This window comes from Saccostrea cucullata, unplaced genomic scaffold (genome assembly GCF_032062105.1).
Source record: "Saccostrea cucullata isolate Sc308-1 unplaced genomic scaffold, CSIRO_AGI_Scuc_v1 ctg262, whole genome shotgun sequence".
In the NCBI taxonomy this organism is placed as follows: Eukaryota; Metazoa; Mollusca; class Bivalvia; order Ostreida; family Ostreidae; genus Saccostrea; species Saccostrea cuccullata.
The window spans coordinates 75,972-94,877 of NW_026925668.1; the positions used below are offsets into that span (position 1 = coordinate 75,972).

Consider the following 18,906-nt stretch of genomic DNA (forward strand, 5'->3'; position numbering starts at 1 on the left):
TCTGATGTCAAATTCCTGATTATCTGTGCATCTGTCTGTACCACAAATAGTAAATTTTTGTCACAGTTTTCTCCACAACTACTCATCACATTTGGAATTGGTTTTAGACGAATCTGATGTCAAATTCCTGATTATCTGTGCATCTGTCTGTACCACAAATAGTAAATTTTTGTCACAGTTTTCTCCACAACTACTCATCACAGTTGGAATTGGTTTTAGACGAATCTGATGTCAACTTCCTGTTTATCTGTGCATCTGTCTGTACCACAAATAATAAATTTTTGTCACAGTTTTCTCCACAACTACTCATCACATTTGGAATTGGTTTTAGACGAATCTGATGTCAAATTCCTGATTATCTGTGCATCTGTCTGTACCACAAATAGTAAATTTTTGTCACAGTTTTCTCCACAACTACTCATCACAGTTGGAATTGGTTTTAGACGAATCTGATGTCAACTTCCTGTTTATCTGTGCATCTGTCTGTACCACAAATAATAAATTTTTGTCACAGTTTTCTCCACAACTACTCATCACAGTTGGAATTGGTTTTAGACGAATCTGATGTCAACTTCCTGTTTATCTGTTTATCAAATTTTTGTGTTTTCTCCACAACTACTCATCACAGTTGGAATTGGTTTTGTCTGTACCACAAATAATAAATTTTTGTCACAGTTTTCTCCACAACTACTCATCACAGATGCTTGAAATTTTTTAGACATGAAATATGGTTGGATTCATTTTTGTACGAATCCATTGTCAATTAACTTTGTTTATTCCTGTCTGTCCATATTCACATCAGAGTGAGGGTATTACTAGTGAGCACTGGCTCACAGAAATCAAACAAACAAACAAACAAACAACCAAACAAACAATAACATAGTTACATACAAAGAACATCATACAACTGCGTTACTGCTCAGATCTGAGAAAATCTGCAACAGAATCAATGATTTTTCTAGATTTTGTCACACGCACACTGTTATCTGTTATCTCTGTCAGCACATCCTGTACTCCCTCCCTACCATTTCTGCGATAAGCCAGTTGTAAGTGTGATAAGGAGAGTCCACTGCTGGCAATCTTATTTCCCATTCCATTCGAAATCACCTTTTGGTCCAATAAAGGCTTTAGTGTGCTCATTAGACTTTTTGTTGTGTTCTTGTGATGGAATATGGCAAAGGCAGAGTTTGAAGTGAAAGATGCAGCAAGTTTGACTTCAGGGGAAGGTCCTGTATGGTCCAACAATCTCTTCAAGGCTAAGACATCCTGTAATGAGTCATGCGCACTGTATTTGTCTTGTAGAATTTCTTCGAAGAGGTGTAACTGTGAGTATGATGAAAGGTTTGGATGCGAAATTTTGAAAAGAGGTAAGGTATCAATGAAACCAATGACTGCAGATGAGAATGCCTCCAAAATGTTTAATTTACTCAAAATGTTGAACAGCACAGGAAGGTCAAACACTTTGGAGTTGTGTCCAACTAGAACAGCATCTGACTCCGATTTCTTCATGAAGTCGATAAACTGGATCAGTGCATCCTTAATGCTGACTGTCTCAACTTCCTCATCATTGTGGTACATTTTATTGTTGACTACTTTTATTCCAGTAATTTCTGTAGCTTTTGAGGACATTGGTTTTTCTGGAATGATGTATTTGTTGAAAACCTCATCATTTCTAACTGCAGACAACTGCACAATATGAGAATCCCTTGCTAAAAATAAAAAACAAATAATTTAATTTTGATTGTAACGCATCATTTGATTGGATAAAAAATTAATCTAAATTGTATAATCTGGTTTGCTTACGTCACAATGACTTACATCAAATTGTATCAATCCGCTTGACGTTACGTTTAAAATATGAACTATTTGAAGGCGTTATAAAGAGAAAATTTGTCTTGTTTTATATTCTTGATGATTGAAAATTAAATCATAAGGAGTGAATTAAATGGCAACCCAAATTATACTGCTACAACCTGGGTTGGAGCAGTTTACGCTTTTTTATAAACCGCTTTGAGGTTTAGAAAGCGTAAACTGCCCCAACCCAGGTAATACAGTATAATTTGGGTTGCTATTTAATTCATTCCTTAAGTAAATTCAAGTTTTTAAAATTAAAAGCATTAAAAAAAATACATACAAAAATTGATATATTGTAAATGTATTATATTTAGCATGTATGATATTTGGCAGAAATTGACTTTTGAATAAGTAAGCGTAGATTTGATTTAGCGCATTTCTTCATTTTCTTCTTTATGTGTATATGTGCAAGACATTTAGCGTTGTACTTGATTTAGCGGTTGCTGCGTTTCGCCAAATCCGCTATTAGAATACACAGCCAAATGTAATCCGTTTACAGTATGCATGATTTAAAAAATTTTGAAACATTATAATAATAGTAACCCTCTTCCCCAAGACTTAACTCCTTCAAAGATGCTTGAATTCTTTCAGAATATGCAATTTCTTTTTAATCAGTGTCCTCAGAAGGAAGGGTAAAGTTTTGAAAGATATAAAACATGCTCAACTACTTGTACCAATACCGGAATTATGCAAGAGTCTCCATTTCTATTCGTTTTCTATGATAACTCTAGTATTATTCCTTCAAAATGCATACAAAAGAAATACCGGAAGAGGGCCATAACCATCAGCATTGACTTAACATTTAAATCTAGGTTCTTACCGAGTCCAGTAGTTTCCAAATCAAAATAGATCTCTTCAGCATTTAACAGCTGACTTGAAGGGAGATGATCATACTTTGGAATTGTTTTTGGAGCTGGAATTTCAACGATGTCAGAGGCCTGCTGGAGATCACATCCTGTTAAATAACTGATGCCTTCCCTTGTTTCTTTTGTAGAAATACTTTGAATTCTGTAAAGAAGATGTATACTGTAAAACAAATGATTCTAAACTGAGGTCTTACAAAAGGCCTAGCAAAATAAACAATCACCTAATGTACAGCTAATAAATTAGGAGTTGTAAATAAATGAAAATCCTGAGCACATCGGCAAGGAAAGAGCACAAAGTAGACCAGAATAGAAAAGTTATGGTACATGTAATTTACTGAAGAGGGGGGGGGGCTTAAATTTTATCACTACTTAAGAATGCCTCCATATCAATACAGCATATAACTTTTTTAACATTTTGTTCGTATATATTACTTAGTAATAATTTGAATTTGATTCCCCACTGTTTCCCTCCCTACCACAAAGGATCAGGATTTAAACAAATTTAAATCTTCAATACATGAGGATGTTTACATTTCCATATGACTAAACATAGCTTCTCTTTTTTCAGGGGGGGGGGGGGATTTTTTTCCCTTTATTTTCCTATGTAAAACTTTGATCCACCATGTAAATTAATTCTACTTTACCTGAGGATGCTTCCATATTAATATCACCAATCATAGCTTTGCTATTCTTGAGAATTTTTAAAAAAAATATATTGTTGTAAAATGCAAAAAAAAACAATCTAGGATGATTTCATATCAATATCACTTATCATGGCTTTGCAGTCCTTGAGCAGGGTTGCAAATAACATTCAAACCTTAGGGGCCATGTGGGCCCCCAACCTCACAAATTTCACTAGCCCACATTGATTTTATGGGGCCCACATTTTTTTTTCACTTTGTAAAAAATCTTTTCATATAAAAAGATAAGAGAAAAATACTGTATGGCCATAGTATTTCATTATTTCTTTTAAAATTTTTCCTGCAGACTTTTACACTACTAAATGTATGAAATTCCATGTTATCATTCAATTCAATTTTGCTTCTTTTGATTTAAGATGTTTCAGGGCATGTATATAGGCTTAAAAAATATTTGATTCTTGTAACATTCCCAAATAACCAAAAGTCGGTATGTCGTTTTTTTTTTTCAAATAAAGGAGCCAAACATACCTGGACTGAATTAACCAGGTGTTATATTTACAGTGGACACCCAACATGGCTGCCTATAGCGGGGGTATTCTTGTTACAATAATGATTACTCTTTAAATTTAAGGTAAACGTTGACTAGATTGACATATTTTGTATCTCAAATAAAGCTCTGGAATCAGCTGAATGATCAAACACAGAAAAATCCGCCTGAAAACGAAAGTACATTGAATAGTTGAACCAAACTCGATCAGATTCTGGAAAATATCACTCGCCATGTTATCACCTGGTGAAAATTTACTCGCATTTTGGGCGAGTGCAACCCTGCTTGAGAAGATTTTTAAAGATTTCAAATTCTCTATATATTCCTGTGTAAAACTTTGATTGGCTATGTGGTCCCACCCTATCCCCCAGGGTCAAGATTTGAACAAACTTGAATCTACACTACCTGAAGATGATTCCATATGAGTTTCATCTTACCTGGCCCAGTGGATACTAACTTTGTAGCAAGTTTGGTTGAAATTGGCCTAGTTGTTCTTGAGAGGAAGATGAAAATGTGAAAAGTTAATGACAACAGATACATTTTTATCAGTAAAGCTCACTTGAGCTTTCCGCTAAGGTGAGCTAAAAAACTGGGTATGTAGGTAGGTAAAATTTTTATTTTAAGATTGCAGCAAAGCAATATGCCCTCCCTTCTTTGAAAAAAATATTTATCAAACCATGCTATTTATAACAAGCATACCGTAAATCTTTGGTGATTCAGAAAACAAATCTTAGTAACATGCAAGATATTAATTCCCACTTAAATTCATACTTATCATCATTCACTTGTTCTTGGTTTATTTTCATTTTTGAGGTTGACAAAAGGTTTTTTACACCTGACAAATGACAATCAAAGTATACTAGTACGTACTTCCTGGCTTTCAATTCTCTCCTTCTCCTTTTAAATTTCTGTGTCACTGAAATGGCCTTCTGTCGCTTTCTTTGTAAATCCCTCAGAATGCACTGTCGTCGAGTATAGTAGCCAGGAGAGAGGCCCAATTTCTTGTTAACCTTTAATAAGGATAAAAGAATCTATTATGTACAACTACAATGTACATACATATACAATACAATCTGCTTTTGATTAAAATTTGCAGAATTTTCAAATGTAAGAGATAACTTGAGTGGTTCAACTCAGATATGACACAATAAGCATGAAAAAATAAAAATTTACAAACCTTTACAAGATATCTGTGTCCAACATTTTTCTGGGCTACACATGCAGCAACTCTATATCTGAGGCTTGAAGAAGAGCTGTAATGATGGGTCTTTGGGGCTTTTGCAGACACCATTCTGTGAAAACTCTCATTCGACTGTGTGCTTCCTAAGCATGAAAGACGATCAGAATGACTTGCATATGAACTGAAGACTTCTTTCAGATCATCCTGAAGGAACCTATCTTTCAGGGGTTTTCCATGTGGAAGTGACTTGTACCTCAGGTTAGGGTTGTTAATGAAGTTGCACCACCTTGAGGAGCAGTGTTGGTGATCTCCAAATATGTGTAATGGAATTGATGAAAGGTCTTCTTTGATTTGAGAAGCATTTCCTTTTCCCTGTGCTATGGAGTAACTGAAGCATTTCTGAATGTACTTTATCACAGACAAAGTTAGAGATGAATGTTTTTTCTTCAAGGTAAACAAAGAGTTTGTAAACAGTTTCTTTAGATGATTTTTATCAGACAACTTCTTAATATCAGCATTGACATTAGCTTTCAGTCTTGCAATAGTGGTAGAGTCCTCATCTCCAATGATTCCATCAATGGTTATTCCTTTACTTTTCTGTAGATCTTGGACCATCTCAATAACCATATCTGCCTCCATGGCCTTTGAACTACCCTCCCAATTCTTTGAGCACTCATGGGCTGCTGGATTCTTGTTGGTTGATTCAGCTACACTGCATACTCTGCAATTCTTAGACCTCAGAGAGTATGACAATACTTTGTCGGAGAGAGGACCAACCATGGAACAATGACCTGAAAAATTACAAATTAGAAAAACTGTATAACTTATAGATGTATTCGTTGTTTTTATTAAAGCATTTTTCATGCATTTCTTAACTTAATAAAATGTATGTCTTAATACTTTGGCAAGGAAAATCAAACTCGATCACTGATGTTACATGTATGCATTTGGTAATAACCTTTAACCCCTTTAGTCAGCAATGAACCTGTGCGTCCAGTGCACTATAGCATAATTAGGTCAAATATTTATTTTTCATGAGGGGTGCTGTATAATTAATGCAAATCGTTCAACTTTAAAAAAGTAAACAGTTGCTATAAAACGTGTTTGCAGGATGCAATAGGGACCAAATTCCTACTTCTTTGAAGTTAGTGTTCTAAGTATTGACAATGCTTTGGTAAATAATGTTTCTAATAAGTGTCGTTAAAAATTGGTTGCGTGCCATAGAGCGATTAGCGAATACGCTAACTGTGTAAAATCACCTAATATTTTAATATTTTGATTTGACTCATTATGACTCTTAATGATTTTTCTCCTATATATATTCCCGTGTAAACATTATATCCTTTTTTGGCTCCATTATCCCACCTTGGGTCCATATTTCGAACAAAACTGAATATGCTTTACCTGCATGAGCAACATAACTATTCATGGCTGTTCTTTAGAAGAATATTTTACAATTTATATGGACAGTTGAACTTTGAGATATGTGTCTTTCTAAATTTATTGCATCTGTTTGCATACATATTTAATGGAATCAAGTCCTAAGCAAACTTAATGCATAGTTTATGTTGGGCACAAGCGGAAAGTAATCACTCTAATCATCAATATTTTTTTTTATTTTCCTAAAATTTGTCTACTGTAGAAGCATAAATTTTCGTGGGCATAAAATTTTGTTGTTTTGACATCAAAAATAATCTCGTCGTTGTTTTAAAACTAACCCTAGGTCTAAAAAAAATATGTTTGTTTCCTGTAACCCGACCGACCCATTCAAATTACCCCCCGGGTGAATTTTTTTTCTGACAAATGGCAAAACTTCGTTTGATCAATCAGCTGATTCCATTTATTAAAAAAAGAAAATTAGCTTGTAGCTTAACTTGAGACATAAAATATGTCAACCTAGTTTACATTTAAGTTTGATTAGTTATAAAGAGTAATCATTATTATAACAACAATTTCCCCCTACAACTTTCTGAAGATCGTTTTCTGCCGCTAGGCAGCCATTTTGGATGCCATGTTGGGTGTCCACTGTAAATATGACACCTGGTATATTGAGTCCAGGGATGTTTGACAATTCATAAGAAAAAAAAAATCCCGACCTACCGACCCTTAATTTTTTTGGAATGTTACAGGAAACAAACATATTTTTTTTAAAGCCCTATTCAATATATAGTCATATAAAATTTCGTGTGGGATTTAATTTTGTTGAATTTTGTTAACGGAATAAACAAAATTTAATCCCCCCGAATATTTGTGCTTTTACAGTATTTTTACCTGATAAACTATCATATGTCTTTCCGCTACCCCGTTTTTGCCATCCAGCATCTACAGCAACAACTAGTCCATTTTCGTTCATCTCTCTGAAAAATAGTTAAATAACAGACATCAGTTATTAACTGTGAACCTGTCTCCTTTAGAACACCCCCTAATGTGCATAACATTCTGCATATTTATCAACACAAATTATACTGTACATGACTAAACCTTATATTTATCAGTATATCAGATTCTATTAACTTGATCACTATCAATTATTATTAGGTATTCCCTATGATTTTCATTTGGGGATCAAAACTAAAACACGAGGCTCTTGGGGCTTGGGCCACAATACTCTAGGAAGTCACTGTCTCTGTCCAATCTAATTAAAATTATTTGTTAGATCCACTTGCATACTCGCTACACAAACATCTAACAACATCTCATTGAGGGTCACGTCAGAGGTCAAATTCTAATCAACCAATCAAATTGTCTCTTGCAAAATCATTGTTTATTTGTTGACGTAATTGAAGAAAATAAGTCTAGGGTTGTTCCGAATTTGAACTCTGAGTGACCCTCTATAGGATGTTGTTAGATGCTAGTGTAGCAATTATGCGAGCAGATCTAACATCTAATTTTGATTAGACTGTGTCTCTGTCACTCTTCAATTTTTTTTCTTCAATCAAATTTTCCTTTTTTAATTCATTCTAGGAATGAATTTAATAGCTACCCAAGTTATACTGTATATCCTGGGTTGTGCCGGTTTTGGCTTTCTATACAGCGAGGCTTTCATTTCAAAGCAGGTTACACTATTATAACTTGGATAACTATGAAGTTAATTCCTTATAATTTAATTCTCCATCAATAAGTAAAGAAAATAAGACAATTTTTCCTTCAAAAATGCATGCAATTAGTACATACATGTATCTTATATGTAAAATTAAATGGGTTGTTATGTTTGTGACATACATGTTAGTAATTGTGACTTAACCAACACAGGTTATACCATATGACCACTACACATGTATGCTGGACACCCATTGATCTGATCAGAAAAGCTCTATTGCGCCTTTGGCTCATTTGAGCTAAATAGTGAGATTTAAACTGAATTTATATTGTTTACACACTCATTCATCATTTCCAGTTCCTTCTGCAAAGCATCAGACATAGACTCTGCAGCAATATCTTCAACAGCTCTGCCTATCTCTTTCTGTCTTTTGTCCAGCATGGCATGGCTTACAGGTGGTATATTCAGCTCAGAAAGGAGACTGTTGACTTGCGTTGCACCAATACCAACATGTACAATTGCTGTAAATACAAATTCATAAATGTAAAAAAGAAATCAATCTAATCACTTTAAACAAGAAGCTTGTGAAATACAACACTCACCTTAGTCTCATTTATTTTCTCTCTTTATTACCAGAAATTAAAAATAGAACCCATACTTTTAACAAACTAAACCCCTAGGGGTAATGGCAACAAAACTTGAATTGATCTACATTAGGATGATTCAATATCAATATGATTAATACAGTAATAAGGCTTTGCTGTTCTACAGAGAATTTTTTCCATCTGAATAGTCAAGTGGTTTAGAGAACAAATCAAAAAAAGTCCCATTCTAACTTGTTATACCCTTTCTATGATGTGAATATAGGTTCTTTTGTGAATATACCTGTAGGCAGACACATGGATAAATAGGAAGCAGACATTGGATTTCTATAAAAGTGAATTCCATCATATGGCATATTGCCAAAACAAGGTGTGACTGTGTGGTAAAACACAAGAGTAAAACAGTATACCAGTACCCACTTCCCTCTCCTTTAAAGCATATTTTGAAAAGTTGACAGACAGATAAATGGAAAAAGATCAGAAAGCTGAAATGAGCCTCTGGCTTCAATAAGTTAAAAATAGCTTGCCTTCTCATCAAGTTTTTATTCTGAATTAAACATTATCAGGGGCGGATCCAGGAATTGAAGTTAGACGGGCAGGGTTCGACATTAACGTTAGTCCGTTAGTCTCAGACTAATAAGTCTCAGACTAATACATTTTCATTTGGACTAATAAAAGTTGTGGCGTATTAGTCCGAATGGACTAATAAAGTTTTCTGGGGGAAAAAATTACCGAAGTTCTCGACAACTTTCACTGGAAAACCCGTATGTATTTTTAGCTTTCTTGCATCTTGGCGGAAAGTTATGTAATTCTGAGTCAATTCGGCACTTAATTTTAGGACTCATTGGAATGAAATTAAACATTTTAGGGATTATGATTTATTAAGACTCATAAAGAAAGATGTCGGGCATTTGGATGTCGTAATCATTTATAGAGAATAATGAGATCGGGAACACGATCCTAGTTCCTGATCAGGCAATTTCAACAAATATTGGTATAAAACATTTCATGTAAACGCATGCTTTGTTTATTAAAAAAAAAGTATAAAAAGTACCTTGAAATGTAAATTCTATTGTTTAATTATATTTTTGACGGACTCATAAAATTGCCTGTGGACTAATAAAATTAAAGATGCACTAGTCCGGCTAGACCAACGCAGAAAAATGTTAGTGTCGAACCCTGGCGGGTTGGGCGCCAGATTCAGGCAGGGGGTCTGGGGGCCGCCTTGAGGCAAAGCCCTGGTGGGGGCCAAGGGGGCGAAGCCCCCCGAAGCTCTTGGATTCTAGAGGTTTTGTAGGGTAAAAATGAGGTCTACCGAGTAGACATCAGAAACATTTCCTCGACAAAACTATGTTTTATGCTAACTTTGACAATTTCAGGGGGGGTGCGCCCCCCCTTAAATCCGCCACTGATTATATCAATTTATAGATACATATACCTATTTACTGGCTATGAGGACAAAAGCAAGTTTATTGTCCCCCAAGACAGCAACAATTTCTCAAGGTGCATCCAAGTTGCTGTTGAGGGGGACAACAAACTTGCTTATATTGGAATAGACAGGTAAAACTCAATCAGGCTCTTGTGACTTGACAATAATAAATATACATGTAACTTATGTAGGGGATGTGTACGTTAAACTTCTTACCTGCTGATAGCTTTGTATTTACATCCCACACTCTTCCATGTTTTTTCCCCGTTTTTACATGGTTAATATGATTACACTTTGTATTGCTGCAACAGACCTGAAATGTTAATGTAAAATCAATGAATCCCTAATTACAGGTCACTGTTCTAAATTCATTCACCATTAATGAAATCAAATGCTTGGGAAAAAAGAATTTAAATATGCATTACTTCAAATTACTTCAAAGAAAAAAATGTAACATCTTTCAAAACTAAAAATATGGATATATGGAATACTGCCTGTTTTATATGGAGAAAAATTCAAGGAAAAACCTTTCAAGGTTGTTTTTATACAAACTGTGCAAAAATTGGTGAGTTCATACCTTTAACAAAGAAGCTAAACCATATGTCAACACAGAAATAGTGTGTGAAAGTTGTAATGGTAAGCCACATTTACAACATCCCCGCAAGCCCTCAGCTAACACTCCAAGTTCTACTACTCTCCTCCCCTCCTTCCAATCCTCAGATGTAGTCACTTCTTCCCCATCCACCACCTCCTCTCTTTCCAGTATATTCAAATTTGGCAATTCTATGAATAATGAATAAAAATTATCACCATTACACATTCTTTATTATCTACTGTAACACATCCTGACTAGTTGACTGTTTAGATACACTTACTAAATTCCAAGAACCAGTTTTCAAAATAATTCATAGTGCCGATATACAACATATTTTTCCATATACCGATATTTCTCAAGATATTCTGAAATCAATCTAAAATATGATCTCCTATTTGCTTGGGCCCCTGGTCATTCACATGTAAACAGACGGTGTATGAGGTGCAGCGAAGAGTTGCATAGCATTTGCAAGATCTTTCAACATTTTAAAGTTGATTTCTTACTCCAGATTGTAAGGTTAAGTAGTCTGTATTAATAAGTTAAAATCTGCATCAACAACTACACCGCCATTTTGATTATGAATGTAAAAGAAGCTATATGGTTGAACAATTTTTTCCCGTAATGCATTATCATGATTATATACCTTTCTATTTTCAAAACAATTAGACCGCTAACATTTTGTTTGTGACTTAGTAAGATCATATGATCCAATTAAAGAAAAATCATGTAAATCTCAAATTCAAATGAGCAAATATTCATTGAGTTTAGAATAGACTTTGGAGAAAATTTGTCCTGTCGTTCCCGCTTAACAAATAGTGTTGGGCCCATTGGCAAGCTGATGTCAATTAAAAAAATTTAGGTCAATTTCGGTATTGATTTCATAATATCTTAAGAAGTATAAGGAATTACGGAATGAAATTTGAAGGAATGAAGATTGTTTATATATGGATAGATATGGATAAAAAGTAAATTTGTAAAGCATTCAATTTAAAAGAGTTTTATTGGTGAAAGTAGGTACCCTATGAAAAGAGTTCCATACCTTTATTTTTTTTTTAACACCTCAATTTTTTTTCTAAGTGATCTAAAGGCCTGTGGGTCAAATGAGTATATCTTTCATCACGTGCAGTGTATTAAAATAAAATACAGCAATTATCTTTGATTAGTATTGTCATGTAAGGTAAGACATCAGCAAATGTAATTTTTTTTTTGTAACAGCTAGGCCTAGTATATATATATATATATTATTGAAATCCACATATAACATCATGTATAGTTAAATTTATTATTATCAAATATGATTCAAATTTCCATGTTGCACTTTGATTACAATAGGCCATGTGGTTTTCAATAAAATACCCCCCCCCCCCCCCAAAAAAAAAAATTATATTTTTAAAACTTTGTTGTCAATCAGATGAAAACTTGTTTTTATCAAAATATATCTTTGAAAATTCAATTATATACTTGATAAAAACAAGTTTTCAATGTCTTAGTTATGTCATGTTGTTTTTCAATGAAATATTGAGAAAAATTCAATATCTTCTCTTTTGGTGCACATCTTTAACTATTATAATTTTTTTTTAATAGCTACACGTAGTCATAGTTCAAAAAGTCTTTAGATTGGACCTGGTATATAAAATGAACATCAACAAATTCATGTACCTCCCTTTAATATATCTAATATTTCTAATAGACCTATGTGTAATCATGGTAATTTAGATGCAGATATGAAAACGAGTCTTTTGGATTACGTATTTTACATGTACAAACCGTGATCGTGATCAACGCTGACAGGGGTTGCACTGGCGGAGTAACTGTGGTCTGTAAGGATAGCTCCCCTAATCCATCGAGTCAATTGCCCTGCAGATACTTTATCATATCTCTCCTTCTGCTTTTTCGAGACGAACCCATGGCGTCTGTACTTTGGTTTCACCATCTCAACCAAAGTTACCGCGCAGACCTTGACTTCTCGTCTGCTTTTTGTTTACATTATCGTAATCCGGTTCACATCCGCGAAATGTAAAATGCTTATTATATGTTTGTTTTCTGGCATAAAAAATCGTCATTATGTTACTTTCTATGGATGATGATTATAATTATTTGTAGAAACTATTAATTCTCTGCCGTATTGAATTCTTTATTATAACGACATTCAGACCAATTTCCGGCAGTTCGAGTTGCGCGGTGAATTCAATTTCGTCAGAAGCGAAACACCTTAAATGCTATATATAGTTAAAATTTGAAGATATATATACGAGAGAGAGAGAGAGAGAGAGAGAGAGAGAGAGAAATCGAAAGTACCGTAGGCCAATTCGAAAATTAGGGTAAAAATCGGATTTGCACAAATTGTGGTAAGGCATGCATGGATCAAAGGAGATCCGGATTCCTTGAAAATTCAAATTTATTTAAACTGAAATAGTAAAATCACTAAAGCTATGCCTCGGACCTCTTTCCCTTGCGATTTGAGCCATCACCTCCTAGGGATTTTTTTTCTGGATCCACCTAACAAGGAAATACAGTTGGGCTCGGGATGTCAACTTGAATATAAGCGATAACGTTTAAATTATAAAGAAAATCGCTGTCTTTTGAGTGTTTTAATGCAGGGAGAAAATACTTTTGTGATATTGGGATGAGATGGACGCGCTGGCACGCCAACGCGCCAAATACAATTAGCCCTCTGTTAAAAGGGGATGGAATTCAAAGTATATTTGAAATTTAAAGTTGTATTAGTGCATTTTCAAAAAAAATAAGAGATTGAAACTATGGAATTTCTCTTCAATTTTTAGCTCACCTGAGCCGAAGGCTCAAGTGAGCTTTTCTGATCAAAATTTGTCCGTTGTCTGTCGTTGTTGTCGTCGTCGTTGTCGTCGTAGTCGTTGTCGTTGTCGTAAACTTTTCACATTTTCATCTTCTTCTCAAGAACCACTGGGTCAATTTCAACCAATCTTGCTACAAAGTATCCTTGGGTGAAGGGGATTCAAGTTTGTTCAAATGAAGGGCTTCGCCCTTTTCAAAAGGGAGATAATTATGAATTAGAGAAAAATTAATGGCATTTTAAAAAAATCTTCTTCTCAAGAACAACTGGGCCAGGAAAGATGAAACTCATATGGAATCATCCTCAGGTAGTGTAGATTCAAGTTTGTTCAAATCATGACCCCTGGGGCTAGGGTGGGGCCAAAATGGCCGACCAAAGTTTTACATAGGAATATATAGGAAAAATCTTTAAAAATCTTCTTCTCAAGAACCACTGGGCCAGGAAAGATGAAACTCATGTGGAATCATCCTCAGGTAGTGTAGATTCAAGTTTGTTCAAATCATGACCCCTTGGGGCTAGGGTGGGGCCAAAATGGCCGACCAAAGTTTTACATAGGAATATATAGGAAAAATCTTTAAAAATCTTCTTCTCAAGAACCACTGGGCCAGGAAAGATGAAGCTCATGTGGAATCATTCTCAGATAGTGTAGATTCAAGTTTGTTCAAATCATGACCCCCGGGGATAGGGTGGGGCCAAAATGGCCGACCAAAGTTTTACATAGAAATATATAGAACAAATCTTTAAAAATTTTCTCCTCAAGAACCACTGGGCCAGGAAAGATGAAACTCATGTGGAATTATCCTCAGGTAGTTTAGATTCAAGTTTGTTCAAATCATGACCCCTTGGGCTAGGGTGGGGCCAAAATGGCCGACCAAAGTTTTACATAGGAATATATAGGAAAAATCTTTAAAAATCTTCTTCTCAAGAACCACTGGGCCAGGAAAGATGAAATTCATGTGGAATCATCCTCAGGTAGTGTAGATTCAAGTTTGTTCAAATCAAGACCCCTTGGGGCTAGGATGGGGCCAAAATGGCCGACCAAAATTTTACATAGGGATATATAGGGAAACCTTATAAAATCTTTTCAGTTACTTCAAAGCCATGATTAGTGATTTTTTTCTATTGAAATTGAATCATCTTCAGGTAGTGTAGATTCTAATTTGTTCAAATCATGACCCCCTGGGGGTTAAAATTCAAGCCCCCCCCCCCCCCCCCCCCCCCCGTAAACTTTCAGTTCTGATCTGATATGTGCTTTTTATCTAGCCGATGTGCTCAGGTGAGCGCTGTGGCCCCTGGGCCTCTTGTTATTTAATCTGTAACAAAATTACTTAGGCCTAGAAAAAAAATATGTTTGTTTCCGCTTTCCGACCGACCCTAATTTATAGTGCCGACCCTGAATATTTTTTTAATGCTTTTGGCCCATGATGTGCAAGATTTCTTCCAGGGAATTATAGTCTCCAACTCTGCAAGCTTTTCAAGACAGAAAGAAGTTTGGATCACCTTTCTATTACAAGTTTTAACTCACAGAAATGCTTGAAAACACCATTTCTTTTGTCATTATTCATTAATGTTACTACTATACACGTTTTGATTAAAGAAGCAAAAAAAAAATAAAAAAATTTAAAAAAATTGCCTACCTACCTACCCTATATTTTTTCAGCCCGAAAGCGGAAACAAACATACATGTATTTTTTTACTAGGCCTTATTCAAACTAACAGCATCATATTAAAACTCCAGCTGAATGTGGGAAAGTAAAGAGACTTTCTGGATCTAGGCTCCGATCTAGGCTCTGATAATAAAGACAAAGGGTCAGGATTGTGTGATTAAATAACTTACATTATTTACTTTTCAGCTAATGATTTTAGACTAATTAATGTGCAATATTTTGTAGTCTAATTGGTAACAGATATAGACAAAATTTATCACCATATACGCAGAATTTTTTGTGAGGATTCTATTTTGGCATTATTAGCATTGGTTCTAAGAATGCTAAAATTGAGTATCGCTAACAATTTATTCCATATCGGTTGTTATTTCTATTTCCCTTGTCATTATAAAATTGCTAAAAATTACTTCTTACTAAATATATATATCAGTACTGATTTTCACCTCTCACTAAAATTTTCACTTTTTGGTATTTTGTAGGCTGGTCTGATATTCTCGGAGGAAGAGTGGCAGACAGAGTGGAATAGTGTACTGAAGTTGGCGTCCACAAAACCTCGGCTGTTACCGGGAATTCGGAGGAATAGCAGCTGTTGTGACAGCCCCATAACTAACTCTAGCGAGTACGTTACATCCAGGTTTCAGGTTCTGAAACCTGTCAGACATATTCTAAATATTTAGAAACTGAAGTATACAAATGAAATGTCTTGTATAGAAATATTCAATTTACATGTTATTTATGAAACAATGCATTATTTATGCCCTCCTTCGAAGAAGGGAGGGCATACTGCTTTGCTGCTGTCTGTCGGTCCATTTAGTTTCCATTCATTTTTTTCATAACGGTTGCACATACGGAAATGAAATTTGGTATACAGGTATATCAGATGAATATCGAGGTCAAGTTCTGTTTTGGATACGATGGCACCATAATTGACAGAGTTATGTCCCTTGGACTTGGAAAAAATCCAATTATTTGCAGTTTCTGTTCATTTTCTTTGGAGAGGTTGCACATTTTGAAATGGAATTTAATATACAAATTAGTCAGATGAATATCTAGGTCAAGTTCTGTTTTGGGTACAATCGCACCATAATTAAAAGAGTTATGCCCCTTGGACTTAGAAAAATTCCAGTTATTTGCAGTTTCCGATCATTTTCTTTTGAGAGGTTGCACATATTGAAATGGAATTTAATATACAAATTAGTCAGATGAATATCTAGATCAAGTTCTGTTTTGGGTATGATCAACCATTTTTAGCTCTACTGGTCAGAGACCAGAAGAGCTTATGCGATGGTAATGCGTCCGTCGTCCGTCCGTCTGTCTGTCCGTCTGTCTGTCTGTAAACAATTTTTCAAAATGCTACTCCTCCTACAGTTTTGGTCTGATTTCAATATAACTTGGCACACAAGTAGACTACACTAAGATACATAATTCTGTGTATCGGTTTTTGATTTCGATGAACGGTGTTGCCGTGGTTACTAAAAATAGAAATTTCTGTGAAATTCTTTCAAAATGCTACTCCTCCTACAGTTTTGGTCTGATTTCAATATAACTTGGCACACAAGTAGACTACACTAAGATACATAATTCTGTATATCGGTTTTTGATTTCGATGAACGGTGTTGCCGTGGTTACTAAAAATAGAAATTTCTGTGAAATTCTTTCAAAATGCTACTCCTCCTACAGTTTTGGTCTGATTTCAATATAACTTGGCACACAAGTAGACTACACTAAGATACATAATTCTGTGTATCGGTTTTTGATTTCGACGAATGGTGTTGCCGTGGTTACTAAAAATAGAAATTTCTGTTAAATACTCTCAAAATGCTACTCCTCCAACAGTTTTGGTCTGATTTCAATATAACTTGGCACACAAGTAGACTACACTAAGATACATAATTCTGTGTATCGGTTTTTGATTTCGATGAACGGTGTTGCCGTGGTTACTAAAAATAGAAATTTCTGTGAAATTCTTTCAAAATGCTACTCCTCCTACAGTTTTGGTTTGATTTCAATATAACTTGGCACACAAGTAGACTACACTAAGATACATAATTCTGTGTATCGGTTTTTGATTTCGATGAACGGTGTTGCCGTGGTTACTAAAAATAGAAATTTCTGTGAAATTCTTTCAAAATGCTACTCCTCCTACAGTTTTGTTCTGATTTCAATATAACTTGGCACACAAGTAGACTACACTAAAATACATAATTCTGTATATCGGTTTTTGATTTCGATGAACGGTGTTGCCGTGGTTACTAAACATAGAAATTTCTGTGAAATTCTTTCAAAATGCTACTCCTCCTACAGTTTTGGTCTGATTTCAATATAACTTGGCACACAAGTAGACTACACTAAGATACATAATTCTGTGTATCGGTTTTTGATTTCGATGAACGGTGTTGCCGTGGTTACTAAAAATAGAAATTTCTGTTAAATACTCTCAAAATGCTACTCCAAATAACAGTTTTAGTCTGGTTATAATATAATGTGGCATGCAAGTAGACTACACTAAGAACATAAAGAGACTTAATCAAGGATCATTATTCTATTTATTGCTGTTGAAAAGTTTCAATTTCTAACTGCTTAAGTACTTTTCTCTTCCTTTGCTATAAGTACAAACCAGTAGAGCTTCAGTCTCGACAGAGACTTCTGGTTGACAGAGTTATGCCCTTTTCAACTTAGAAAAATTCCAATTTGTGGGGGAGGGGGGCATAAGTGTTTTACAAACATCTCTTGTTCACGTACAATGTACCAATTGTAAATGGACTTCAGAATTTGAATTTACAAATATTATGTCTTGGGTCATTTAATTAGTATATTTCTTGGCAAAAACTTGATTAAATTTTATCATACACTTCTTGATCTGGCTACAGTATATGACCTTTAAGGATTTCTTATTTTACTTTGAGATTTAAAAATGTTTCATGTCTTACCTACCCCACAGATCAAAATGCCTTTTGTGATGTGAACCAGCAGGGTTTTAATTAATGCTTTGTCTTATAATATCTTTCCTTTCCAGTGATGAGAATTCACCTGTGATTTACGAGAGCTTGGAGGAGTTCCATGTGTTTGTGCTCTCTCACATCTTACAGCGTACAATAGTCATCGTGGCTGATACAATACTAAAGGACTCCATGGGGGAGGCTTTAGCCCCCATACCATTTGGAGGTACAGTGTAGAAAAAGATGTATTAAATACAGACACCACTCTTCAGTATATAAACTGTTTATAGATTGTTACTTTATTTTTATTTATTTTTTTTTTTTGGTAGAAACTGTTTTAAGGAATTAAATTTATAGGATCTGTATGTATGAAAAGTATCCATCCAATGTTACAGGGATTTATCTCCCCCTTGAATGTGATCCAAAGAGCTGTTACCAGTCTCCTCTGTTGCTGACTTATGATGCAGCACATTTCTCAGCATTAGTTCCTATGGAAACAGATGAAAAAGACAGTCTTCCAAGTGAGTTTTGAAGTTGTTTGTTTATTCTGGTGACATGTTACTTCATTTTCATCATTTAACTCTGCAATGACTCCATTTAGTGTGTGATTTTTTTAACTAACCTTTATCTATTTTCTAGTGACTGTTGAAAATTCTTTAGAAATGAACAGCTGTATTGGCAACAATGGTTTAATCTGTCAGCTTTACAGTCTATGCAAGCATCCTTTTATATAA

At 34.8% G+C, this 18,906-nt stretch overlaps 2 protein-coding genes across 3 annotated transcripts in view; one reads left to right on the top strand and one right to left on the bottom strand.

The window, feature by feature from the left end:
* LOC134269569 (OTU domain-containing protein 7B-like) overlaps positions 1–18,906 on the top strand; it is a 31,794-nt gene that overhangs the window by 11,064 nt on the left and 1,824 nt on the right. Inside the window, exons 9-11 of one of the 2 annotated variants that reach the window (XM_062751770.1) lie at positions 15,713–15,867; positions 18,250–18,398; positions 18,568–18,693. In XM_062751770.1, the coding sequence (XP_062607754.1) occupies positions 15,713–15,867; positions 18,250–18,398; positions 18,568–18,693 (430 nt within the window). The remainder of the gene's footprint in view (positions 1–15,712; positions 15,868–18,249; positions 18,399–18,567; positions 18,694–18,906) is intronic. The other variant, XM_062751771.1, reaches the window with a different exon arrangement.
* On the bottom strand, positions 913–11,098 carry LOC134269577 (uncharacterized). Its single transcript, XM_062751780.1, has 8 exons — positions 10,737–11,098; positions 10,376–10,472; positions 8,469–8,649; positions 7,360–7,445; positions 5,086–5,879; positions 4,779–4,918; positions 2,675–2,862; positions 913–1,709 (listed from the first exon to the last, which is right to left on the bottom strand). Exons 1-8 carry the CDS (start codon positions 10,977–10,979, stop codon positions 913–915), a joined length of 2,526 nt encoding a protein of 841 aa, XP_062607764.1. The 5' UTR covers positions 10,980–11,098.

What these genes read in the sequence shown, in the direction of transcription:
- LOC134269577 (XM_062751780.1), bottom strand. Translation starts at nt 10,979, where the DNA reads ATGTGTAATGGTGATAATTTTTATTCATTATTCATAGAATTGCCAAAT. An exon ending in AAATACAAAGCTATCAGCAG is followed by an intron (nt 8,650 to 10,375) that starts GTAAGAAGTTTA and finishes TTGTATTTACAG; the next exon opens with CAATTGTACATGTTGGTATT. An exon ending in TTTGGAAACTACTGGACTCG is followed by an intron (nt 1,710 to 2,674) that starts GTAAGAACCTAG and finishes TTTTATTTTTAG; the next exon opens with CAAGGGATTCTCATATTGTG.